We start from the raw sequence: 27,256 nt of genomic DNA on the forward strand, positions 1-27,256 counted from the left end.
CGTCCCCAGGTCCCAGATGCAGGGAAGGAGATGACTGGGCGTGGGGACATTTGTGACCCGGCTCCGCACATGCAGGTCTGTGTTTGTGACCGTACATGCGTGCGGTGCCATGTCACAAACACCCAGGGCTGGATAAATACCCCAACGCAACCGCCCCCTGCTCAGTGGCGCGTTTGCCACGGACGCTGGAGGATCAGGACGGTCTTCGACCGCACCGACATCCCCACGCCCAGCCACCTCCTTCGCTGCAGCCACTTGCGGTGATGGAGCTGAGGTCGCGGCGCCGAAAGGTGCCGCAGTCCCCCCCTGCCCAGTGTCCCGCAGCTCTGCAGGACGAGCAGGCAGGACCCTCCTCTGCGCCTCCCCCGCGCAAAAGGAAGCGTCAGGTCCCCAAGGAGGAAGGTGAGTGCAGAGCAGCCCCCCAGGCACCTGCTAGAGGGGATCTTGGCCGATGCCTGGCTGTGCAAGCAGAGGCCTCTGTACCATGTGAAGGTGCTCCGACCTCTCCCCCATCCCACTCCCAGCATTACCCCCACCGGCACACCCGCACGGTGCTGGGGGTGACAGTGCCATTGTTCCCCAGCAGTGTGTGGGCTGTGCCGGCGGACAGACTGCGACCCCGAGGTCGTTGGGCAGCTCTGCCGTCACCGTGGACTCTGCGTCCATGAGAACTGCCTGGTGAGTCCACGGGGCTTGACACCCCACAGTCCCCAGCACCCCCCGGTCCCCAGACCCACACCGCCAGCAGCCCCTGGCACGCACCCCCTTTTCCCCTCTTGCAGTACCACGCCAGCGGCCTGAGCCAGAGAGGGGCCGATGAAGAGGGCTTCTACGGCTTCCTCTTCCCCGACATCCGGCAGGAGCTGAAGCGGGTGGCACAGAAGGTGAGGTCAGGGCACACGTGTCCCCACCGTGGTCCCCATGCCGCGTGTACGGTGCTGCACAGGCCAGCAACCCCCCAGGGATGCTCTGGCAGCCGGCTGCAAGCAACCCACCCAGATCCTCCTTCATCCAAAAAGGCCCATTTCTGTGGAAATGGGGGATTTGGGAGGGCAGGTGGCTTGATCGGTGGCCCCGTGTCACCGGCCAGGCGGCCCACCGAAACGTGGCGGGGCTGTGCTGGCTGAGGGCAAAGAGGGTTCCCCGGGGACCTGCAGCGCTGACACTGTCTACCTCCGTGCCATCCCCAGAGGTGCTGCATCTGCCGCCTGCGGGGCGCCTCGGTCACCTGCCGGGGCCGGCGCTGTCCCCGAATCTTCCACTTCCCCTGCGGCAGCGAGCGGGGATGCGTCTCCCAGTTCTTCGGGGAGTCCAAGTGAGTGTAACCGCCCTGCGGGGCCGTGCCGGTGCCGGGGGGTGGAGGAGCGCTGGGGCCAAGCTGTCACCTCCGTCTCGCAGGTCCTTCTGCTGGAAGCACCGACCGGTGCAGCGCGTGCGGGCAGTGCAGCAGGACCAGACCCTATGCCTTATCTGCCAGGAGGCGGTGGCGGGGCGGCCCTGCTATGACACCCTGGTCTGTCCCGCCTGCACCAGCGCCTGGTTCCACCGCCGCTGCATCCAGGTAGGTGGCATCGTCCCTGGCCCCTGACATGATCAGCCCTGTCGTCACCCCATCACCCACCCCCAGGGGGGCGAACGGGACCCCCCTGCCACTGATGCTGACGCCACCTCTGCCCCAGGGCCAGGCGCTGCGCTCTGCCCTGCACCACTTCCGCTGCCCGCTCTGCCAGGACGTGGCCACCTTCCAGGAGGAGATGTTTCGCCTGGGCATCAAAATCCCTGACAGGTCAGTACCCTCCCCCCTGCCTCCCTCCACCTCCACGATACTCTGGCCGATCACCTCCTGCCTCCCTGGGTGCTGGCGGGGTGTCCCCCACGGCCCCGGGGCTAAGCGCTCCCCTGCTCCCGCAGGGATGCTGCCTGGGAGGAGGACGGGGCCTTCGCAGACCATTACCAGCGGCACAGCTCCTGCGACGCCAGCCAGTGCCTGTGCCCAGTGGGACGGCAGCAGGCGGAGGTGAATGGGTGAGTGCTGGTGGGCCCTGTCCCCGCAGCCCCAGCAAGGAGGCAATGCCTTCGTCTACTCCTTTGGGCAGGGATGGAGGTTCCCTGGGTGCCGAGCCGGGCATGGCGCAGGGTGCGCGCCGGCAGCTCAGCCCTGGCTGCCAGGGGGTGGAGGTGGGCTCAGCACAGTGCCGGGGCTGGCACCCCACAGCTCGGGGGCCTTTGGTGGCAGTGGGTCCCGTTGCTCCCTCAGGCCGTGGAGACTCCTGCTGTGCAGCTCCTGTGGCTCCCGCGGGACACACCAGCTCTGCTCTGCCGTGGGAGAAGATGCCAACTCCTGGGAGTGCGGAGACTGCAGCGACACGGGCACCAGTGAGGCGTGCAGCCGGGGGGACAGGGTCCCCAGGGCCACGAGGCCACCACAGCCATCTGGGACCTGGGGAGAGGCGCAGGGCTGTGGTCCGGGCAGGGAGGGACTGTGGCATCGGCTTGTTGTGCTCATCATCTGCCTGTCCCTTGCAGTGCCCGCCGTTGCAGCCGGCCCAGACTCCAGCCCCGCCGGTGCAGGGACCCTCGCACAGCACCCCGGCTCCTGGCACTTCGGCTGAGGAGGAAGAGGCCAGGATCCTCGCAGGACACCCTGTCCCAGAAACCTGCAGATCCTCACTAATAAAAGTTGGATCTTCACACGTGCGTTTGCTGATGTGCCCGAGCACTGCAGGGCAAGAGCCTCCACGGTGGCACCGACCCTCCTCTTGGCACCGTGGTACCGCCCTCGGGTTATTACCCATTATTGCTTTCTCATGTAGGCAGCGATGAAGTTGCAATAACAAGTCCAAGGGCAATCAAGAGAGACTTCAGGGCCTTGGGACGACTGGTTAAGGGATCAGGAGCACAAGTAGCGTTCTCCTCTATCCCTCCAGTTCCAGGGAATGATGAGGGAAGAAACAGGAAGAACCTGCAGATCAATAACTGGCTCCGAGACTGGAGTCACCTGCAAAATTTTGGGGTTTTTGATCATGGGTCGGTCTACACGACATCAGGCCGTGACAATGGTGATGAAAGGGTCGAGTGTTTATGGGTAAGAGTCCGGGGAAAGGCCAACAAGGCACATATCACGGTGGGAGCCATGGTTATAGACCAGCCGGGATGAAGAGACAGATGAACTATTCCATAAGCATCTGGGAGAAGTCTCACGATCGCTAGCCCTTGTTCTCGTGGGGGACTTCAACTCACCAGATGTCTGCTGGAAATGCAAAACAGCGGAGAGGAAACACTCTAGGTGGTTCCTGGAGTGTGTGGAAGGTAACTTCCTGACACAGCTGGTGAGCCAGCCAACTAGGGAAGGGAAGGCTCCTGAGGTTGGCCTTCTGGCGTCCTGGACCTGATGTTTGCGAACAGAGAAGGACTTGTGGGTGATGTGATGGTTGGAGGCCGTCTTGGGCACAGCGATCACGAAATGATAAGAGTTTTCGACTCTCGGAGAAGTAAGGAGAGGGGTCAGCAGAACTGCCACCTTGGGCTTGCGGAGGGCAGACTTTGGCCTGTTTAGGAGACGGGTTGACAGAGTCCCTTGGGAGGCAGTCCTGAAGGGCAAAGGAGTCCAGGAAGGCTGGACATTCTTCAAGAAGGAAACCTTAAAGGCACAAGAGCAGGCCGTCGCCATGTGCCAAAAGACGAGCTGGCGGCGGCGAAGAAGACCGGCCTGCCCCTTGCCGTGCCCCCGTTCCAGCAGCCCAGACTCCAGACCCCCGGCCAGAGGGGATTTTGGCCAGTGCCTGGCTGTGCAAGCAGAGGCCCCCACGCCGTGGGAAGGTGCTCTGGCCTCTCCCCCAGCCCACTCCCAGCATTACCCCCACCGGCACACCCGCACGGTGCTGGGGGTGACAGTGCCATTGTTCCCCAGCAGTGTGTGGGCTGTGCCGGCGGACAGACTGCGACCCCGAGGTCGTTGGGCAGCTCTGCCGTCACCGTGGACTCTGCGTCCATGAGAACTGCCTGGTGAGTCCACGGGGCTTGACACCCCACAGTCCCCAGCACCCCCCGGTCCCCAGACCCACACCGCCAGCAGCCCCTGGCACGCACCCCCTTTTCCCCTCTTGCAGTACCACGCCAGCGGGCTGAGCCAGAGAGGGGCCGATGAAGAGGGCTTCTACGGCTTCCTCTTCCCCGACATCCGGCAGGAGCTGAAGCGGGTGGCACAGAAGGTGAGGTCAGGGCACACGTGTCCCCACCGTGGTCCCCATGCCGCGTGTACGGTGCTGCACAGGCCAGCAACCCCCCAGGGATGCTCTGGCAGCCGGCTGCAAGCAACCCACCCAGATCCTCCTTCATCCAAAAAGGCCCATTTCTGTGGAAATGGGGGATTTGGGAGGGCAGGTGGCTTGATCGGTGGCCCCGTGTCACCGGCCAGGCGGCCCACCGAAACGTGGCGGGGCTGTGCTGGCTGAGGGCAAAGAGGGTTCCCCGGGGACCTGCAGCGCTGACACTGTCTACCTCCGTGCCATCCCCAGAGGTGCTGCATCTGCCGCCTGCGGGGCGCCTCGGTCACCTGCCGGGGCCGGCGCTGTCCCCGAATCTTCCACTTCCCCTGCGGCAGCGAGCGGGGATGCGTCTCCCAGTTCTTCGGGGAGTTCAAGTGAGTGTAACCGCCCTGCGGGGCCGTGCCGGTGCCGGGGGGTGGAGGAGCGCTGGGGCCAAGCTGTCACCTCCGTCTCGCAGGTCCTTCTGCTGGAAGCACCGACCGGTGCAGCGCGTGCGGGCAGTGCAGCAGGACCAGACCCTATGCCTTATCTGCCAGGAGGCGGTGGCGGGGCGGCCCTGCTATGACACCCTGGTCTGTCCCGCCTGCACCAGCGCCTGGTTCCACCGCCGCTGCATCCAGGTAGGTGGCATCGTCCCTGGCCCCTGACATGATCAGCCCTGTCGTCACCCCATCACCCACCCCCAGGGGGGCGAACGGGACCCCCCTGCCACTGATGCTGACGCCACCTCTGCCCCAGGGCCAGGCGCTGCGCTCTGCCCTGCACCACTTCCGCTGCCCGCTCTGCCAGGACGTGGCCACCTTCCAGGAGGAGATGTTTCGCCTGGGCATCAAAATCCCTGACAGGTCAGTACCCTCCCCCCTGCCTCCCTCCACCTCCACGATACTCTGGCCGATCACCTCCTGCCTCCCTGGGTGCTGGCGGGGTGTCCCCCACGGCCCCGGGGCTAAGCGCTCCCCTGCTCCCGCAGGGATGCTGCCTGGGAGGAGGACGGGGCCTTCGCAGACCATTACCAGCGGCACAGCTCCTGCGACGCCAGCCAGTGCCTGTGCCCAGTGGGACGGCAGCAGGCGGAGGTGAATGGGTGAGTGCTGGTGGGCCCTGTCCCCGCAGCCCCAGCAAGGAGGCGATGCCTTCGTCTACTCCTTTGGGCAGGGATGGAGGTTCCCTGGGTGCCGAGCCGGGCATGGCGCAGGGTGCGCGCCGGCAGCTCAGCCCTGGCTGCCAGGGGGTGGAGGTGGGCTCAGCACAGTGCCGGGGCTGGCACCCCACAGCTCGGGGGCCTTTGGTGGCAGTGGGTCCCGTTGCTCCCTCAGGCCGTGGAGACTCCTGCTGTGCAGCTCCTGTGGCTCCCGCGGGACACACCAGCTCTGCTCTGCCGTGGGAGAAGATGCCAACTCCTGGGAGTGCGGAGACTGCAGCGACACGGGCACCAGTGAGGCGTGCAGCCGGGGGGACAGGGTCCCCAGGGCCACGAGGCCACCACAGCCATCTGGGACCTGGGGAGAGGCGCAGGGCTGTGGTCCGGGCAGGGAGGGACTGTGGCATCGGCTTGTTGTGCTCATCATCTGCCTGTCCCTTGCAGTGCCCGCCGTTGCAGCCGGCCCAGACTCCAGCCCCGCCGGTGCAGGGACCCTCGCACAGCACCCCGGCTCCTGGCACTTCGGCTGAGGAGGAAGAGGCCAGGATCCTCGCAGGACACCCTGTCCCAGAAACCTGCAGATCCTCACTAATAAAAGTTGGATCTTCACACGTGCGTTTGCTGATGTGCCCGAGCACTGCAGGGCAAGAGCCTCCACGGTGGCACCGACCCTCCTCTTGGCACCGTGGTACCGCCCTCGGGTTATTACCCATTATTGCTTTCTCATGTAGGCAGCGATGAAGTTGCAATAACAAGTCCAAGGGCAATCAAGAGAGACTTCAGGGCCTTGGGACGACTGGTTAAGGGATCAGGAGCACAAGTAGCGTTCTCCTCTATCCCTCCAGTTCCAGGGAATGATGAGGGAAGAAACAGGAAGAACCTGCAGATCAATAACTGGCTCCGAGACTGGAGTCACCTGCAAAATTTTGGGGTTTTTGATCATGGGTCGGTCTACACGACATCAGGCCGTGACAATGGTGATGAAAGGGTCGAGTGTTTATGGGTAAGAGTCCGGGGAAAGGCCAACAAGGCACATATCACGGTGGGAGCCATGGTTATAGACCAGCCGGGATGAAGAGACAGATGAACTATTCCATAAGCATCTGGGAGAAGTCTCACGATCGCTAGCCCTTGTTCTCGTGGGGGACTTCAACTCACCAGATGTCTGCTGGAAATGCAAAACAGCGGAGAGGAAACACTCTAGGTGGTTCCTGGAGTGTGTGGAAGGTAACTTCCTGACACAGCTGGTGAGCCAGCCAACTAGGGAAGGGAAGGCTCCTGAGGTTGGCCTTCTGGCGTCCTGGACCTGATGTTTGCGAACAGAGAAGGACTTGTGGGTGATGTGATGGTTGGAGGCCGTCTTGGGCACAGCGATCACGAAATGATAAGAGTTTTCGACTCTCGGAGAAGTAAGGAGAGGGGTCAGCAGAACTGCCACCTTGGGCTTGCGGAGGGCAGACTTTGGCCTGTTTAGGAGACGGGTTGACAGAGTCCCTTGGGAGGCAGTCCTGAAGGGCAAAGGAGTCCAGGAAGGCTGGACATTCTTCAAGAAGGAAACCTTAAAGGCACAAGAGCAGGCCGTCGCCATGTGCCAAAAGACGAGCTGGCGGCGGCGAAGAAGACCGGCCTGCCCCTTGCCGTGCCCCCGTTCCAGCAGCCCAGACTCCAGACCCCCGGCCAGAGGGGATTTTGGCCAGTGCCTGGCTGTGCAAGCAGAGGCCCCCACGCCGTGGGAAGGTGCTCTGGCCTCTCCCCCAGCCCACTCCCAGGGTTACCCCCACTGGCACCCCGGCACGGTGCCGGGGGTGACAGTGCCGCTGCCCCCCAGCAGTGTGCGGCCTGTGCCGGCGGACAGACTGTGACCACGAGGTCGTTGGGCAGCTCTGCTGTCAGCACGGACTCTGGGTCCATGAGAACTGCCTGGTGAGTCCACGGGGCTTGACACCCCACAGTCCCCAGCACCCCCCGGTCCCCAGACCCACACCGCCAGCAGCCCCTGGCACGCACCCCCTTTTCCCCTCTTGCAGTACCACGCCAGCGGGCTGAGCCAGAGAGGGGCCGATGAAGAGGGCTTCTACGGCTTCCTCTTCCCCGACATCCGGCAGGAGCTGAAGCGGGTGGCACAGAAGGTGAGGTCAGGGCACACGTGTCCCCACCGTGGTCCCCATGCCGCGTGTACGGTGCTGCACAGGCCAGCAACCCCCCAGGGATGCTCTGGCAGCCGGCTGCAAGCAACCCACCCAGATCCTCCTTCATCCAAAAAGGCCCATTTCTGTGGAAATGGGGGATTTGGGAGGGCAGGTGGCTTGATCGGTGGCCCCGTGTCACCGGCCAGGCGGCCCACCGAAACGTGGCGGGGCTGTGCTGGCTGAGGGCAAAGAGGGTTCCCCGGGGACCTGCAGCGCTGACACTGTCTACCTCCGTGCCATCCCCAGAGGTGCTGCATCTGCCGCCTGCGGGGCGCCTCGGTCACCTGCCGGGGCCGGCGCTGTCCCCGAATCTTCCACTTCCCCTGCGGCAGCGAGCGGGGATGCGTCTCCCAGTTCTTCGGGGAGTCCAAGTGAGTGTAACCGCCCTGCGGGGCCGTGCCGGTGCCGGGGGGTGGAGGAGCGCTGGGGCCAAGCTGTCACCTCCGTCTCGCAGGTCCTTCTGCTGGAAGCACCGACCGGTGCAGCGCGTGCGGGCAGTGCAGCAGGACCAGACCCTATGCCTTATCTGCCAGGAGGCGGTGGCGGGGCGGCCCTGCTATGACACCCTGGTCTGTCCCGCCTGCACCAGCGCCTGGTTCCACCGCCGCTGCATCCAGGTAGGTGGCATCGTCCCTGGCCCCTGACATGATCAGCCCTGTCGTCACCCCATCACCCACCCCCAGGGGGGCGAACGGGACCCCCCTGCCACTGATGCTGACGCCACCTCTGCCCCAGGGCCAGGCGCTGCGCTCTGCCCTGCACCACTTCCGCTGCCCGCTCTGCCAGGACGTGGCCACCTTCCAGGAGGAGATGTTTCGCCTGGGCATCAAAATCCCTGACAGGTCAGTACCCTCCCCCCTGCCTCCCTCCACCTCCACGATACTCTGGCCGATCACCTCCTGCCTCCCTGGGTGCTGGCGGGGTGTCCCCCACGGCCCCGGGGCTAAGCGCTCCCCTGCTCCCGCAGGGATGCTGCCTGGGAGGAGGACGGGGCCTTCGCAGACCATTACCAGCGGCACAGCTCCTGCGACGCCAGCCAGTGCCTGTGCCCAGTGGGACGGCAGCAGGCGGAGGTGAATGGGTGAGTGCTGGTGGGCCCTGTCCCCGCAGCCCCAGCAAGGAGGCGATGCCTTCGTCTACTCCTTTGGGCAGGGATGGAGGTTCCCTGGGTGCCGAGCCGGGCATGGCGCAGGGTGCGCGCCGGCAGCTCAGCCCTGGCTGCCAGGGGGTGGAGGTGGGCTCAGCACAGTGCCGGGGCTGGCACCCCACAGCTCGGGGGCCTTTGGTGGCAGTGGGTCCCGTTGCTCCCTCAGGCCGTGGAGACTCCTGCTGTGCAGCTCCTGTGGCTCCCGCGGGACACACCAGCTCTGCTCTGCCGTGGGAGAAGATGCCGACTCCTGGGAGTGCGGAGACTGCAGCGACACGGGCACCAGTGAGGCGTGCAGCCGGGGGGACAGGGTCCCCAGGGCCACGAGGCCACCACAGCCATCTGGGACCTGGGGAGAGGCGCAGGGCTGTGGTCCGGGCAGGGAGGGACTGTGGCATCGGCTTGTTGTGCTCATCATCTGCCTGTCCCTTGCAGTGCCCGCCGTTGCAGCCGGCCCAGACTCCAGCCCCGCCGGTGCAGGGACCCTCGCACAGCACCCCGGCTCCTGGCACTTCGGCTGAGGAGGAAGAGGCCAGGATCCTCGCAGGACACCCTGTCCCAGAAACCTGCAGATCCTCACTAATAAAAGTTGGATCTTCACACGTGCGTTTGCTGATGTGCCCGAGCACTGCAGGGCAAGAGCCTCCACGGTGGCACCGACCCTCCTCTTGGCACCGTGGTACCGCCCTCGGGTTATTACCCATTATTGCTTTCTCATGTAGGCAGCGATGAAGTTGCAATAACAAGTCCAAGGGCAATCAAGAGAGACTTCAGGGCCTTGGGACGACTGGTTAAGGGATCAGGAGCACAAGTAGCGTTCTCCTCTATCCCTCCAGTTCCAGGGAATGATGAGGGAAGAAACAGGAAGAACCTGCAGATCAATAACTGGCTCCGAGACTGGAGTCACCTGCAAAATTTTGGGGTTTTTGATCATGGGTCGGTCTACACGACATCAGGCCGTGACAATGGTGATGAAAGGGTCGAGTGTTTATGGGTAAGAGTCCGGGGAAAGGCCAACAAGGCACATATCACGGTGGGAGCCATGGTTATAGACCAGCCGGGATGAAGAGACAGATGAACTATTCCATAAGCATCTGGGAGAAGTCTCACGATCGCTAGCCCTTGTTCTCGTGGGGGACTTCAACTCACCAGATGTCTGCTGGAAATGCAAAACAGCGGAGAGGAAACACTCTAGGTGGTTCCTGGAGTGTGTGGAAGGTAACTTCCTGACACAGCTGGTGAGCCAGCCAACTAGGGAAGGGAAGGCTCCTGAGGTTGGCCTTCTGGCGTCCTGGACCTGATGTTTGCGAACAGAGAAGGACTTGTGGGTGATGTGATGGTTGGAGGCCGTCTTGGGCACAGCGATCACGAAATGATAAGAGTTTTCGACTCTCGGAGAAGTAAGGAGAGGGGTCAGCAGAACTGCCACCTTGGGCTTGCGGAGGGCAGACTTTGGCCTGTTTAGGAGACGGGTTGACAGAGTCCCTTGGGAGGCAGTCCTGAAGGGCAAAGGAGTCCAGGAAGGCTGGACATTCTTCAAGAAGGAAACCTTAAAGGCACAAGAGCAGGCCGTCGCCATGTGCCAAAAGACGAGCTGGCGGCGGCGAAGAAGACCGGCCTGCCCCTTGCCGTGCCCCCGTTCCAGCAGCCCAGACTCCAGACCCCCGGCCAGAGGGGATTTTGGCCAGTGCCTGGCTGTGCAAGCAGAGGCCCCCACGCCGTGGGAAGGTGCTCTGGCCTCTCCCCCAGCCCACTCCCAGGGTTACCCCCACTGGCACCCCGGCACGGTGCCGGGGGTGACAGTGCCGCTGCCCCCCAGCAGTGTGCGGCCTGTGCCGGCGGACAGACTGTGACCACGAGGTCGTTGGGCAGCTCTGCTGTCAGCACGGACTCTGGGTCCATGAGAACTGCCTGGTGAGTCCACGGGGCTTGACACCCCACAGTCCCCAGCACCCCCCGGTCCCCAGACCCACACCGCCAGCAGCCCCTGGCACGCACCCCCTTTTCCCCTCTTGCAGTACCACGCCAGCGGGCTGAGCCAGAGAGGGGCCGATGAAGAGGGCTTCTACGGCTTCCTCTTCCCCGACATCCGGCAGGAGCTGAAGCGGGTGGCACAGAAGGTGAGGTCAGGGCACACGTGTCCCCACCGTGGTCCCCATGCCGCGTGTACGGTGCTGCACAGGCCAGCAACCCCCCAGGGATGCTCTGGCAGCCGGCTGCAAGCAACCCACCCAGATCCTCCTTCATCCAAAAAGGCCCATTTCTGTGGAAATGGGGGATTTGGGAGGGCAGGTGGCTTGATCGGTGGCCCCGTGTCACCGGCCAGGCGGCCCACCGAAACGTGGCGGGGCTGTGCTGGCTGAGGGCAAAGAGGGTTCCCCGGGGACCTGCAGCGCTGACACTGTCTACCTCCGTGCCATCCCCAGAGGTGCTGCATCTGCCGCCTGCGGGGCGCCTCGGTCACCTGCCGGGGCCGGCGCTGTCCCCGAATCTTCCACTTCCCCTGCGGCAGCGAGCGGGGATGCGTCTCCCAGTTCTTCGGGGAGTCCAAGTGAGTGTAACCGCCCTGCGGGGCCGTGCCGGTGCCGGGGGGTGGAGGAGCGCTGGGGCCAAGCTGTCACCTCCGTCTCGCAGGTCCTTCTGCTGGAAGCACCGACCGGTGCAGCGCGTGCGGGCAGTGCAGCAGGACCAGACCCTATGCCTTATCTGCCAGGAGGCGGTGGCGGGGCGGCCCTGCTATGACACCCTGGTCTGTCCCGCCTGCACCAGCGCCTGGTTCCACCGCCGCTGCATCCAGGTAGGTGGCATCGTCCCTGGCCCCTGACATGATCAGCCCTGTCGTCACCCCATCACCCACCCCCAGGGGGGCGAACGGGACCCCCCTGCCACTGATGCTGACGCCACCTCTGCCCCAGGGCCAGGCGCTGCGCTCTGCCCTGCACCACTTCCGCTGCCCGCTCTGCCAGGACGTGGCCACCTTCCAGGAGGAGATGTTTCGCCTGGGCATCAAAATCCCTGACAGGTCAGTACCCTCCCCCCTGCCTCCCTCCACCTCCACGATACTCTGGCCGATCACCTCCTGCCTCCCTGGGTGCTGGCGGGGTGTCCCCCACGGCCCCGGGGCTAAGCGCTCCCCTGCTCCCGCAGGGATGCTGCCTGGGAGGAGGACGGGGCCTTCGCAGACCATTACCAGCGGCACAGCTCCTGCGACGCCAGCCAGTGCCTGTGCCCAGTGGGACGGCAGCAGGCGGAGGTGAATGGGTGAGTGCTGGTGGGCCCTGTCCCCGCAGCCCCAGCAAGGAGGCGATGCCTTCGTCTACTCCTTTGGGCAGGGATGGAGGTTCCCTGGGTGCCGAGCCGGGCATGGCGCAGGGTGCGCGCCGGCAGCTCAGCCCTGGCTGCCAGGGGGTGGAGGTGGGCTCAGCACAGTGCCGGGGCTGGCACCCCACAGCTCGGGGGCCTTTGGTGGCAGTGGGTCCCGTTGCTCCCTCAGGCCGTGGAGACTCCTGCTGTGCAGCTCCTGTGGCTCCCGCGGGACACACCAGCTCTGCTCTGCCGTGGGAGAAGATGCCGACTCCTGGGAGTGCGGAGACTGCAGCGACACGGGCACCAGTGAGGCGTGCAGCCGGGGGGACAGGGTCCCCAGGGCCACGAGGCCACCACAGCCATCTGGGACCTGGGGAGAGGCGCAGGGCTGTGGTCCGGGCAGGGAGGGACTGTGGCATCGGCTTGTTGTGCTCATCATCTGCCTGTCCCTTGCAGTGCCCGCCGTTGCAGCCGGCCCAGACTCCAGCCCCGCCGGTGCAGGGACCCTCGCACAGCACCCCGGCTCCTGGCACTTCGGCTGAGGAGGAAGAGGCCAGGATCCTCGCAGGACACCCTGTCCCAGAAACCTGCAGATCCTCACTAATAAAAGTTGGATCTTCACACGTGCGTTTGCTGATGTGCCCGAGCACTGCAGGGCAAGAGCCTCCACGGTGGCACCGACCCTCCTCTTGGCACCGTGGTACCGCCCTCGGGTTATTACCCATTATTGCTTTCTCATGTAGGCAGCGATGAAGTTGCAATAACAAGTCCAAGGGCAATCAAGAGAGACTTCAGGGCCTTGGGACGACTGGTTAAGGGATCAGGAGCACAAGTAGCGTTCTCCTCTATCCCTCCAGTTCCAGGGAATGATGAGGGAAGAAACAGGAAGAACCTGCAGATCAATAACTGGCTCCGAGACTGGAGTCACCTGCAAAATTTTGGGGTTTTTGATCATGGGTCGGTCTACACGACATCAGGCCGTGACAATGGTGATGAAAGGGTCGAGTGTTTATGGGTAAGAGTCCGGGGAAAGGCCAACAAGGCACATATCACGGTGGGAGCCATGGTTATAGACCAGCCGGGATGAAGAGACAGATGAACTATTCCATAAGCATCTGGGAGAAGTCTCACGATCGCTAGCCCTTGTTCTCGTGGGGGACTTCAACTCACCAGATGTCTGCTGGAAATGCAAAACAGCGGAGAGGAAACACTCTAGGTGGTTCCTGGAGTGTGTGGAAGGTAACTTCCTGACACAGCTGGTGAGCCAGCCAACTAGGGAAGGGAAGGCTCCTGAGGTTGGCCTTCTGGCGTCCTGGACCTGATGTTTGCGAACAGAGAAGGACTTGTGGGTGATGTGATGGTTGGAGGCCGTCTTGGGCACAGCGATCACGAAATGATAAGAGTTTTCGACTCTCGGAGAAGTAAGGAGAGGGGTCAGCAGAACTGCCACCTTGGGCTTGCGGAGGGCAGACTTTGGCCTGTTTAGGAGACGGGTTGACAGAGTCCCTTGGGAGGCAGTCCTGAAGGGCAAAGGAGTCCAGGAAGGCTGGACATTCTTCAAGAAGGAAACCTTAAAGGCACAAGAGCAGGCCGTCGCCATGTGCCAAAAGACGAGCTGGCGGCGGCGAAGAAGACCGGCCTGCCCCTTGCCGTGCCCCCGTTCCAGCAGCCCAGACTCCAGACCCCCGGCCAGAGGGGATTTTGGCCAGTGCCTGGCTGTGCAAGCAGAGGCCCCCACGCCGTGGGAAGGTGCTCTGGCCTCTCCCCCAGCCCACTCCCAGGGTTACCCCCACTGGCACCCCGGCACGGTGCCGGGGGTGACAGTGCCGCTGCCCCCCAGCAGTGTGCGGCCTGTGCCGGCGGACAGACTGTGACCACGAGGTCGTTGGGCAGCTCTGCTGTCAGCACGGACTCTGGGTCCATGAGAACTGCCTGGTGAGTCCACGGGGCTTGACACCCCACAGTCCCCAGCACCCCCCGGTCCCCAGACCCACACCGCCAGCAGCCCCTGGCACGCACCCCCTTTTCCCCTCTTGCAGTACCACGCCAGCGGGCTGAGCCAGAGAGGGGCCGATGAAGAGGGCTTCTACGGCTTCCTCTTCCCCGACATCCGGCAGGAGCTGAAGCGGGTGGCACAGAAGGTGAGGTCAGGGCACACGTGTCCCCACCGTGGTCCCCATGCCGCGTGTACGGTGCTGCACAGGCCAGCAACCCCCCAGGGATGCTCTGGCAGCCGGCTGCAAGCAACCCACCCAGATCCTCCTTCATCCAAAAAGGCCCATTTCTGTGGAAATGGGGGATTTGGGAGGGCAGGTGGCTTGATCGGTGGCCCCGTGTCACCGGCCAGGCGGCCCACCGAAACGTGGCGGGGCTGTGCTGGCTGAGGGCAAAGAGGGTTCCCCGGGGACCTGCAGCGCTGACACTGTCTACCTCCGTGCCATCCCCAGAGGTGCTGCATCTGCCGCCTGCGGGGCGCCTCGGTCACCTGCCGGGGCCGGCGCTGTCCCCGAATCTTCCACTTCCCCTGCGGCAGCGAGCGGGGATGCGTCTCCCAGTTCTTCGGGGAGTCCAAGTGAGTGTAACCGCCCTGCGGGGCCGTGCCGGTGCCGGGGGGTGGAGGAGCGCTGGGGCCAAGCTGTCACCTCCGTCTCGCAGGTCCTTCTGCTGGAAGCACCGACCGGTGCAGCGCGTGCGGGCAGTGCAGCAGGACCAGACCCTATGCCTTATCTGCCAGGAGGCGGTGGCGGGGCGGCCCTGCTATGACACCCTGGTCTGTCCCGCCTGCACCAGCGCCTGGTTCCACCGCCGCTGCATCCAGGTAGGTGGCATCGTCCCTGGCCCCTGACATGATCAGCCCTGTCGTCACCCCATCACCCACCCCCAGGGGGGCGAACGGGACCCCCCTGCCACTGATGCTGACGCCACCTCTGCCCCAGGGCCAGGCGCTGCGCTCTGCCCTGCACCACTTCCGCTGCCCGCTCTGCCAGGACGTGGCCACCTTCCAGGAGGAGATGTTTCGCCTGGGCATCAAAATCCCTGACAGGTCAGTACCCTCCCCCCTGCCTCCCTCCACCTCCACGATACTCTGGCCGATCACCTCCTGCCTCCCTGGGTGCTGGCGGGGTGTCCCCCACGGCCCCGGGGCTAAGCGCTCCCCTGCTCCCGCAGGGATGCTGCCTGGGAGGAGGACGGGGCCTTCGCAGACCATTACCAGCGGCACAGCTCCTGCGACGCCAGCCAGTGCCTGTGCCCAGTGGGACGGCAGCAGGCGGAGGTGAATGGGTGAGTGCTGGTGGGCCCTGTCCCCGCAGCCCCAGCAAGGAGGCGATGCCTTCGTCTACTCCTTTGGGCAGGGATGGAGGTTCCCTGGGTGCCGAGCCGGGCATGGCGCAGGGTGCGCGCCGGCAGCTCAGCCCTGGCTGCCAGGGGGTGGAGGTGGGCTCAGCACAGTGCCGGGGCTGGCACCCCACAGCTCGGGGGCCTTTGGTGGCAGTGGGTCCCGTTGCTCCCTCAGGCCGTGGAGACTCCTGCTGTGCAGCTCCTGTGGCTCCCGCGGGACACACCAGCTCTGCTCTGCCGTGGGAGAAGATGCCGACTCCTGGGAGTGCGGAGACTGCAGCGACACGGGCACCAGTGAGGCGTGCAGCCGGGGGGACAGGGTCCCCAGGGCCACGAGGCCACCACAGCCATCTGGGACCTGGGGAGAGGCGCAGGGCTGTGGTCCGGGCAGGGAGGGACTGTGGCATCGGCTTGTTGTGCTCATCATCTGCCTGTGCCTTGCAGTGCCCCCTGTTGCAGCGGCCCAGACTCCAGACCCCCGGCCAGAGGGGACTTTGGCCGGTGCCTGGCTGTGCAGGCAGAGGCCCCCACGCTGTGGGAAGGTGCTCTGGCCTCTCCCCTAGCCCACTCCCAGGGTTACCCCCACTGGCACCCCGGCACGGTGCTGGCGGTGACAGTGCCGCTGTCCCCCGGGGACACTTGGGGCACACGTGTCCCCACCGTGGTCCCCATGCCCGTGTCCGACACTGCACAGCCCAGCAACCCCCCAGGGATGCTCTGGCAGCCGGCTGCAAGCAACCCACCCAGATCCTCCTTCATCCAAAAAGGCCCATTTCTGTGGAAATGGGGGATTTGGGAGGGCAGGTGGCTTCATCAGTGGCCCCATGTCACCGGCCAGGTGGCCCACCGAAACGTGGCGGGGCTGTGCTGGCTGAGGGCAAAGAGGGTTCCCCAGGGACCTGCAGCGCTGACACTGTCCACCTCCGTGCCATCCCCAGAGGTGCTGCATCTGCCGCCTGCGGGGCGCCTCGGTCACCTGCCGGGGCCGGCGCTGTCCCCAAATCTTCCACTTCCCCTGCGGCAGGGAGCGGGGCTGCGTCTCCCAGTTCTTCGGGGAGTCCAAGTGAGTGTAACCGCCCTGCGGGGCCGTGCCGGTGCCAGGGTGGATTAGCGCTGGGGCTGAACTGTCACCTCCGTCTCGCAGGTCCTTCTGCTGGAAGCACCGACCGGTGCAGCGCGTGCGGGCAGTGCAGCAGGACCGGACCCTATGCCTTATCTGCCAGGAGGCAGTGGCGGGGCGGCCCTGCTATGACACCCTGGTCTGTCCCGCCTGCACCAGCGCCTGGTTCCACCGCCGCTGCATCCAGGTAGGCGGCATCGTCCCTGGCCCCTGACGTGATCAGCCCTGTCGTCACCCCATCACCCACCCCCGGGGGGGCGAACGGGACGCCCCTGCCACTAATGCTGACGCCACCTCTGCCCCAGGGCCAGGCGCTGCGCTCTACCCTGCACCACTTCCGCTGCCCGCTCTGCCAGGACATGGCCACCTTCCAGGAGGAGATGTTTCGCCTGGGCATCAAAATCCCTGACAGGTCAGTACCCTCCCCCCTGCCTCCCTCCACCTCCGCGATACTCTGGCCGATCACCTCCTGCCTCCCTGGGTGCTGGCGGGGTGTCCCCCACGGCCCCGGGGCTAAGCGCTCCCCTGCTCCCGCAGGGATGCTGCCTGGGAGGAGGACGGGGCCTTCGCGGACCATTACCAGCGGCACAGCTCCTGCGACGCCAGCCAGTGCCTGTGCCCAGCGGGACGGCAGCAGGCGGAGGTGAATGGGTGAGTGCTGGTGGGCCCTGTCCCCGCAGCCCCAGCAAGGAGGCAATGCCTTCGTCTCCTCCTTTGGGCAGGGATGGAGGTTCCCTGGGTGCCGAGCCAGGCATGGCGCAGGGTGCGCGCCGGCAGCTCAGCCCTGGCTGCCAGGGGGTGGAGGTGGGCTCAGCACAGTGCCGGGGCTGGCACCCCACAGCTCGGGGGCCTTTGGTGGCAGTGGGTCCCGTTGCTCCCCCAGGCCCTGGAGACTCCTGCTGTGCAGCTCCTGTGGCTCCCGCGGGACACACCAGCTCTGCTCTGCCGTGGGAGAAGGTGCCGACTCCTGGGAGTGCGGAGACTGCAGCAACACGGGCACCGGTGAGGGGTGCAGCCGGGGGGACAGGGTCCCCAGGGCCACAAGGCCACCACAGCCATCTGGGACCTGGGGAGAGGCGCAGGGCTGTGGTCCGGGCAGGGAGGGACTGTGGCATCGGCTTGTTGTGCTCATCATCTGCCTGTCCCTTGCAGTGCCCGCCGTTGCAGCCGGCCCAGACTCCAGCCCCGCCGGTGCAGGGACCCTCGCACAGCACCCCGGCTCCTGGCACTTCGGCTGAGGAGGAAGAGGCCAGGATCCTCGCAGGACACCCTGTCCCAGAAACCTGCAGATCCTCACTAATAAAAGTTGGATCTTCACACATGCGTTTGCTGATGTGCCCGAGCACTGCAGGGCAAGAGCCTCCACGGTGGCACCGACCCTCCTCTTGGCACCGTGGTACCGCCCTCGGGTTATTACCCATTATTGCTTTCTCATGTAGGCAGCGATGAAGTTGCAATAACTAGTCCAAGGGCAATCAAAAGAGACTTCAGGGCCTTGGGACAACTGGTTAAGGGATCAGGAGCACAAGTAGCGTTCTCCTCTATCCCTCCAGTTCCAGGGAATGATGAGGGAAGAAACAGGAAGAACCTGCAGATCAATAACTGGCTCCGAGACTGGAGTCACCTGCAAAATTTTGGGGTTTTTGATCATGGGTCGGTCTACACGACATCAGGCCTGTCTACCTCCGTGCCATCCCCAGAGGTGCTGCATCTGCCGCCTGCGGGGCGCCTCGGTCACCTGCCGGGGCCGGCGCTGTCCCCGAATCTTCCACTTCCCCTGCGGCAGGGAGCAGGGCTGCGTCTCCCAGTTCTTCGGGGAGTTCAAGTGAGTGTAACCACCCTGCGGGGCCGTGCCGGTGCCAGGGGGTGGAGGAGCGCTGGGGCTGAACTGTCACCTCCGTCTCGCAGGTCCTTCTGCTGGAAGCACCGACCGGTGCAGCGCGTGCGGGCAGTGCAGCAGGATCAGACCCTATGCCTCATCCGCCAGGACGCGGTGGTGGGGTGGCCCTGCTACAACACCCTGGTCTGTGCTGATCACCTCCTGCCTCCCTGGGTACCAGCAGGGTGTCCCCCATGCCCCTGGCGCTGAGTGCTCCCCTGCTCCCACAGGGATATTGCCTGGGAGGAGGATGGAGCCTGCACGGACCATTACCAGCGGCACAGCTCCTGCGACACTGGACAGTGCCTGTGCCCAGCGGGAGGGCAGCAGGCGGTGGTGCATGGCAGTGGCGGGCCAGCCCTGCTATGACACCCTGGTCCGTCCCGCCTGCGCCAGCGCCTGGTTCCACCGCCGCTGCATCTAGGTACGTGGCATCGCCCCTGGCCCCTCACCTGACCACCCCTGTCGTCGCCCTGTCGCCCAGCTCTGGGAGGGAAACGGGACCCCCCTGCCGCTGATGCCACCTCTGCCCAGGGCCAGGCGCTGCGCTCTGCCCTGCACCACTTCCGCCGCCCACTCTGCCAGGACCTGGCGACCTTCCAGGAGGAGATGTTTTGCCTGGGCTTTCAAGTCCCCCACAGGTCGGTACCCCCCGTGGCAGCTGCCCAGATGCCAGCCCCGCCAGCGCAGGGACCCTCGCACAGCACCCCCGCTCCTGGCACTTCGGCTGAGGAAGAAGAGGCCAGGATCCTCAAAGGACACTATCGGAAAATAACGGATGGTTGGCGAGAAGTGACCTGCTTAAGGGACCTGCAGCTGGGGCATAGAAAAACACATACATCATACTGCATGGTGTTTAGCCTTGTGTGTTTGACAAGTAGAACACCTGCATTTAGATAACATAGGCCAGTGACAGACTTGGAGGCACCCCATCGAACACGCTTGAGATTCCTGCCCTGCTACAGGAAAGATCAAAGCACAGTGGTAAACTACGCCTGCGCAAATCCCTGATAAACAGGCAAAAACAGCAGGTTCGGCGATCCTCTAGCATGGACTGAGCTCCGCGGCGCCTGCCTCCCCGCCTGTGTGCCTCTGCCCGGGTGCTGCTTCGGGTATCCCCCCCGACTGGCGAGGTAACGAAAATAAATTTACTCTTTGCATTTTGTCTGTGGTTTTGTGGTTGCTCCTGCGCCCTGCCTGTGCCAGCTCACACATTTGGCGTAGTCGGCAGGATCCAGGAACAGCTATGCCATGGCCGGCAAAAAAATCGGGGACTGGGGAGGCCACGACGGTGACTCCCTGTATTCCGGGATGGCCCAGTACTGAGCGCTGGACCCCTGTGGACACTTTCCTGGCTACATTGGCTCCGCCGGAAGCATGGCCTGAAATAGATGGCGGGGCCGTGGTTGCCCCCCAGACAATTGAAACGGCTATGCGTGGGTTGCCATGGGAAGCGGCATCGGAGTCTTCTCGCAAGTTAGCGGGGAGATTGGGATGGTTATTAGTTACCGGTCTTACAGCTCTTGACTGTGAAGTTGTTGCATGATGCAGCAAAAGGAGAGAGTTGGAAAGGGAAGTCGGGACTTTACAAGATGCAAAGGCAATCGCTCAAAAATTGGTGTACAATGGACGAAGGTATTAATTTGGTGCGGCAGATGGGGATGGCTCATGCGTCAGTTACGGGATCCAATCCGGACAGGGTAGCAGTAACGAGAAGTATGAAAATGCAGCTTTTGAGAGGAGCGCCTGCCTCACTAAAACTCTTGATTATAGCAGCAGTCACAAATGCTACGGGTAATGTAGGTGCCCTAGCAAATACCTTGAGGGAAATTGGGGCTGTAACTTCGGGACCATCTCTGTGGGTGGTGAACAACGGAAAGCCGGCAAAACCAAAAGAGTTGCATCACGGGTGATGAGGAAACAGATGTGGAATGATCCTGTACAAGCCGGTATCCCACAATCAGAAATAGATGGGATCACAGCATCAGAAACGTTTCGCCGATGGCAAAAGCTAGCGCTACCAAGCAACAGGAAGCCTTTGATGCCTGCAAAAATGCTTTGATTGAGCATGCGCAATTATACGCTCCTAGGCAAGGATACCCTTTTGAATTAGAAGTAACAATTCTAGACGATATAGTCTCGTGGGGATTGCGGCAGCTGACTGGGCCCAAGAGGACTGGCATGGACAAAAATACCCTATATGGGGGACAGATATATGGCAACAAATTTGGCAATATGTACAAAGGTATTCTTTAAAAGTAAGGCATGTCTCAGCTCGTCAAAAAGATGATTCGCTTGAGTCACAAAATAATAGGGAAGTAGATAATATGACCTCCGCCAAAGTACATGCTCAAGCTATAAATGCGCATATAGCTTGTGGACATCGATCAGCCCATACTGCGCACGCATGGGACATTGCTCACGGTCAAACCCCTTTGCCATTACATATTTATAAAGCATGTGCACACAACGGTACTATTTGTACGCAGCTACATCTAAGGGCATTATATAGGCCATGGGGAAAGATAAAACGGGGTCAGTGGGCCTTCAATACCTGCCCGGTCGATTACGTTGGCCCCTCGCCCCCGTCAAGGGGGTGGCAATATGTATTCACGGCTGTGCATACAGTGTCAGGACTGGTTTTGGCTAAACCCACCAAATATGCTAATCACCAGAGCACAACTGAAGCATTAGAACAACTCGTTCACCAATACGGACCTCCTCACCAAATACAAAGTGACCAAGGAACACACTTGAGTGGACATAATGTACAAGATTGGGCTCAAGGGCTAGGGATAGACTGGATATTCCACATTGCCTACCATCCCCAAGCTAATGGCTTGACTGAAAGAATGAATGGGATGTTGAAGGAACAGTTCAAAAAGCTAACCAGCACTAAAACTTTACAGCATTGGAGTTCACATCTTACTAAAGCAGGTTTTTTTGTTAACCAGCCGGAATATTCATAACCAAACACCCTATGATCGTATTACAACACCTCCAGTACACAACATGGTGAGGATTGAAATTCTTCCAGACGGCATCTCTCCCAAAGTATTAACTACAGGGGACATGGAATCCTTTACACCGACGGATTGCATGGTGGGACCGCAACCTGTTACTCTAGACGTGAAGATTCATATAATAACCCCTGAGAATGCCGTGTGGTTCTGCACCCCAACTTCTCCTCTTATTTTACATCCTCTGTTGAGATCAGATTCTTGAGTTCTAGTATTTCAGGTGTCTTCGACAAATATCTGTGCCTTATCTAGAGGAGATGGCATTGGAACGGTGTTATCGGTGTCACGAACCCAACACCGAATTGAAGTTCAATCTGAAAAAGCGCAAGCCATAGCTCTTCAATCTGTGTGAGCAATTACCCCACATCAGGTCATCAAACCCAGAGTGATATTAGCTGAAGGAGCTGGAGCAACAGCCTATGTATTACTGGAAGGAGATGACACTCCTGTTTTCCTCCCTTATCACAGGTTGGCTCGTCGTGCTTTGTAGTCTTGTACTACAAGCACATGCCCTGGATACTTTTCCGCAAGATCAGCGTGTAAATACTTGGACCTGGTTGGACTCTACTGTAACTAAGTCATCTGCCTGTTGTATTGAGGGAGGATTAACAGCCGCAGATCTTTTGACAACGTGTTTCATTGGCGTGCCAACCCCAGTAGCTGTATTACAGAATTATACTATGCTAAGTGCTTTTGATATGTGTGTTCCTCATTGTTATTTCTTCCAAGTAGGTAACGGCTGTACGCCAAGGAACATGAGGCGCTTAGGGACATGGTTTAGTGGGCACGGTGGTGTTGGGTTGACGGTTGGACTCGATGATCTTAGAGGTCTTTTCCAACCTTAATGATTCTATGATTCTATGATTACAAAATCGATTGGCGGTGGACCATCTCCTTCTTCAACACCATAAACACTGCTCCGATTTTGAAGGCATGTGTTGCTTCAACATAACTGATGAATCAGCCAGCGCAGAAGACGACATCCAACACCTCCAGGTCTTAATGCATCAAATGAAACAATCTACCGGTGGTGCCCGGCGGGCTGAGTGGTTTAATTCCCTGACAGGATGAGTGGGACACCTGATTCAAAGCATTATTGTAGGGATACGTTTATTCCTTTTTCTAGATGTGTTTATTGCGTGCCTCTGTACGTGCCTCTGGTGTGCCTACACCCCACAAGCCCAAATGGACACCTCCAGCTTCGCCAGCCCCAGCGGAAGTGGTCTCTTGAGCGAGGGGGCGGAATGAGGGAAAATAACGAAAGATTGGCTGAGAAAGAGGAGGCCAGGATCCTCGAAGGACACCCCCGACACCCAACTGCCCTCCCAGCCCCTGTCCCAGAAAACGGCAGATCCTCACTAAAAAAAACAGCACCCCAGGATGCGGTTCGCCCTCTCGGCTGCCAGGGCACACTGCTGACTCCTACTGAGCCTGCTGTCGACCAGCACCCACACATCCCTTTCTGCAGGGCTGCTCTCCAGCCACTCCTCTCCCAATTTGTACTTGTGCCCGGCATCATTATTTTCATATACTTTAAATTGGTTTTGTATTTTCCCTTTTCTCAGCAAAAAATATTTAGTTCTACTTAAATAAGTTAAACGGAATAAATTCTCCCCTTGAAGAAGGCTGCAGCTCAAGCACCCTCTGGTGACTCGGGGAAAACGGCGGTTACACCGCGGTTACGCCTCCCGCCGTTGCTCCTGGCCCCGCCCACGTCTCCTCAGCCGCTGGCGCGCGAGCCGCGGGCTCCTGGCGGGGCTCTCCGCTCTCCTGAGGTTTCCCCGGTTCAGGACCCCCCCGTACACGGCGCTAGACCGCTCCGCTACGAATCGTGCCGGCACCGGAGCTGCTCGCCGGGGCGACTGGCGCAGGGTGAGCGCGGGCAGCTCCGCCCCGGCTGCCGGGGGGGGAGGTGGGCTCAGCACAGTGCCGGGGCTGGCACCCCACAGCTCGGGGGCCTTTGGTGGCAGTGGGTCCCGTTGCTCCCTCAGGCCCTGGAGACTCCTGCTGTGGCTCCCGTGGGACGCAGCAGCGCTGCTCCACTCGGGGAGAAGATGCCGACTGCTGGGAGTGCGGAGACTGCAGCGACACGGGCACCGGTGAGGGGTGCAGCCGGGGGGACAGGGTCCCCAGGGCCACGAGGCCACCACAGCCATCTGGGACCTGGGGAGAGGCGCAGGGCTGTGGTCCGGGCAGGGAGGGACTGTGGCATCGGCTTGTTGTGCTCATCATCTGCCTGTGCCTTGCAGTGCCCCCTGTTGCAGCGGCCCAGACTCCAGACCCCCGGCCAGAGGGGACTTTGGCCGGTGCCTGGCTGTGCAGGCAGAGGCCCCCACGCTGTGGGAAGGTGCTCTGGCCTCTCCCCTAGCCCACTCCCAGGGTTACCCCCACTGGCACCCCGGCACGGTGCTGGCGGTGACAGTGCCGCTGTCCCCCGGGGACACTTGGGGCACACGTGTCCCCACCGTGGTCCCCATGCCCGTGTCCGACACTGCACAGCCCAGCAACCCCCCAGGGATGCTCTGGCAGCCGGCTGCAAGCAACCCACCCAGATCCTCCTTCATCCAAAAAGGCCCATTTCTGTGGAAATGGGGGATTTGGGAGGGCAGGTGGCTTGATCGGTGGCCCCGTGTCACCGGCCAGGCGGCCCACCGAAACGTGGCGGGGCTGTGCTGGCTGAGGGCAAAGAGGGTTCCCCGGGGACCTGCAGCGCTGACACTGTCCACCTCCGTGCCATCCCCAGAGGTGCTGCATCTGCCGCCTGCGGGGCGCCTCGGTCACCTGCCGGGGCCGGCGCTGTCCCCAAATCTTCCACTTCCCCTGCGGCAGGGAGCGGGGCTGCGTCTCCCAGTTCTTCGGGGAGTTCAAGTGAGTGTAACCACCCTGCGGGGTTGGGTCCGGTGCCAGGGCAAAGGAGGGCTGGGGCTGAACTGTCACCTCCATCTCGCAGGTCCTTCTGCTGGAAGCACCGACCGGTGCAGCGCGTGCGGGCAGTGCAGCAGGACCAGACCCTATGCCTCATCTGCCAGGAGGCGGTGGCGGGGCGGCCCTGCTATGGCATCCTGGTCTGTGCCGATCACGTCCTGCCTCCCTGGGTACCGGCAGGGTGTCCCCCACGCTCCTTGGGCTGAGTGCTCCCCTGCTCCCGCAGGGATGCTGCCTGGGAGGAAGACAGGGCCTCCGCGGACCATTACCAGCGGCACGGCTCCTGCGACACCAGCCAGTGCCTGTGCCCAGCGGGACGGCAGCAGGCGGAGGTGAATGGGTGAGTGCTGGTGGGCCCTGTCCCCGCAGCCCCAGCAAGGAGGCGATGCCTTCGTCTCCTCCTTTGGGCAGGGATGGAGGTTCCCTGGGTGCCGAGCCGGGCATGGCGCAGGGTGCGCGCCGGCAGCTCAGCCCTGGCTGCCAGGGGGTGGAGGTGGGCTCAGCACAGTGCCGGGGCTGGCACCCCACAGCTCGGGGGCCTTTGGTGGCAGTGGGTCCCGTTGCTCCCCCAGGCCCTGGAGACTCCTGCTGTGCAGCTCCTGTGGGACACACCAGCTCTGCTCTGCCGTGGGAGAAGGTGCCGACTGCTGGGAGTGCGGAGACTGCAGCGACACGGGCAACAGTGAGGGGTGCAGCTGGGGTGCAGAGTGTCCCCACGGCCACGAGGCCACCACAGCCATCTGGGACCTGGGGAGAGGCGCAGGGCTGTGGTCCGGGCAGGAAGGGACTGTGGCATCATCTTGTGGTGCTCATCATCTCCCTGCCTCTTGCTGTGCCACCGTTGCAGCCGGGCCAGGCTCCGGACCCCAGCCAGAGGGGTTTTTGGCCAGTGCCCGGCTGTGAAGGCAGAGGCCCCCTGCCGTGGGAAGGTGCTCTGGCCTCTCCCCCATCCCACTCCCAGCGTTAACCCCACTGGCTCCCTGGCGTGGTGCTTGGGGTTAACGGTGCCGCCGACCCCGGCAGTGTGCGGGCTGTGCCGGTGGGCAGACTGTGACCCCAAGGTCGTTAGGCAGCTCTGCCGTCACGATGGGCTCTGCATCCATGAGAACTGCCTGGTGAGTCCACGGGGCTCGACACCGCAAGGTCCCCAACACGCCCCGGTCTCCAGCCCCGCACCGCCAGCAGCCACTGGCTGGCGCCCACTTTTCCCCTCTTGCAGTACCATGCCAGCAGGCTGAGCCAGAGAGGGGCCGATGAAGAGGACCAGTGCTGCCCTCGAATCTTCCACTTCCCCTGCGGCAGCAAGCGGGGCTGCATCTCCCAGTTCTTCGGGGAGTTCAAGTGAGCATAGCCGCCCCACAGGGCTGAGGCCAGTGCCAGGGCAGAGGAGGGATGGGGCTCAACTGTCACCTCCGTCCCACAGGTCCTTCTGCTGGAAGCACCGGCCAGTGCAGCACGTGCGGGCGGTGCAGCAGGACCGGTCTGGTCCTGCCTCATCTGCCAGGAGGCGGTGGCGGGGTGGTCCTGCTACGACACCCTGGTGTGTCCCACCTGTGCCAGCACCTGGTTCCAGCGCTGCTGCATCCAGGTAGGCGGCATTGCCCCCAGCCCCTGACATGATGAGCCCTGTCGTCAACCCATCTCAGGGTCTCGGGTTGGGCTGGGGCGAGCCCGGCCACCACCGAGCCACTCACCCAGTGCAAAATTGCAAGAGAGGCATCGCAGCCGAGCTGACAACGGGTGGTTTTGGAAAAGAAACTTGCCCGGGGCTTTGGCAAGCGCAAGCCTCACACTGCGTGGTTTGCCGGTGGCAACAACCAAACCCAAAACAGACTGACGGCCCTGGCGCATCACCAGTGGCGCAGAGCTCCCGGCTGCTCGCCACACTTTCCAGCAGCCCTCGGGTACCGCAGGGGCCAGAGGGGCCGGGAGAAGGATTTTCCATTCACCGGTTGCCCTTTATCAATATCTCTGGGCGGTTCTTTCCCCGGGGAGAGCCCACAGCTGTCATGGAAAGCCTGGCCGGGGAGTACACCACGCCGAGGTGCAGGCAGGAGAGGCAGGTCGCTCTCGGTGGCCCCGAGTCAGCAAGAGCTGCCGGCTGCTGGTGCTGACTGAGCCCCAGGTCGCACGTCTGGGGCTGCTCACCCTGCTGCTGGCAGCTCTCTGGACTGGAAGCCAGGGCGTCTCCTGTAAGTACCGACGTTGAGCCTTTCCCCACGCCTGCCCCAGCACCGTCCCCGCCTCCTCCACTGACGGGGTTTTGCGGGGTCGGGAAGGGGGACAAGAGCTTCAACTCCTGCTTCTGCCATGGGCTTGGGGGGCTAAGGGCATCGCCAGCTGCCCGAGCACGGGGCTGTCCTGGTCTTGTTCAACATGAGCAAAAATAGGCTTGGGGATGGCTTCAGCCCCGGCACCCTGGCTGGGGAGCTCAGTAATAACCCCCCGTGGGCAGGGAAACGGGGGGCTCCTACCCTGGGGCAAAGCAGCACCGCCGGGGATGCGAGAGGGGACCCCTCGTAGCGGGAGGGAGCAGGAGAGTCCCTGGGGGAGCACCCACACCCCTCAGGGTAGCACCCACACCCTTCATGCCAGGCGTGGGAGAGCACTAACCCCTCTCGCCTCCTCTCAGTCTGCAGCCCCTACGGCGCCTGCTGCTACAAGGAGATGTTCGTCCGGCAGAAAATCCCTGCCTTCCTCATCAGGAGCTACCAGAAGACGCCTTCCCACTGCTCCCGCAAGACTGCGTGGTGAGTATCCCCAGCCCCCACCAAGCCTTCCTCCCTGGCACCTCGCTTCTCACCCTCGCTCGCCCAGCTTCCCTACCAGTTGTTCTGCCTTCAGGGATCCCCCAAAACAAGCCACCCCCAAAGGGTGCCGTGGTTGGGGGTGCCCTGCCCTGGCTCTTCACATGCACCTCCC

General features: G+C 62.8%; 1 protein-coding gene across 1 annotated transcript; it reads left to right on the forward strand.

The window, feature by feature from the left end:
- Positions 1-95: 95 nt before the first annotated feature.
- Positions 96-22,771, forward strand: LOC143168464 (uncharacterized). Its single transcript, XM_076354906.1, has 20 exons — positions 96-402; positions 587-678; positions 783-884; positions 4,518-4,642; positions 4,726-4,888; positions 5,007-5,113; positions 5,239-5,352; positions 8,912-9,030; positions 9,582-9,713; positions 12,909-13,040; positions 13,892-13,986; positions 14,091-14,192; positions 14,499-14,623; positions 14,707-14,869; positions 14,988-15,094; positions 15,220-15,333; positions 15,566-15,691; positions 16,437-16,459; positions 17,694-17,782; positions 22,709-22,771. The coding sequence occupies exons 1-20, from the start codon at positions 96-98 to the stop codon at positions 22,769-22,771; spliced, it is 2,400 nt and encodes a 799-aa protein (XP_076211021.1).
- The last annotated feature ends 4,485 nt before the right edge of the window (positions 22,772-27,256 follow it).

This window comes from Aptenodytes patagonicus, chromosome 17 (genome assembly GCF_965638725.1).
Source record: "Aptenodytes patagonicus chromosome 17, bAptPat1.pri.cur, whole genome shotgun sequence".
NCBI classification, from domain to species: Eukaryota; Metazoa; Chordata; class Aves; order Sphenisciformes; family Spheniscidae; genus Aptenodytes; species Aptenodytes patagonicus.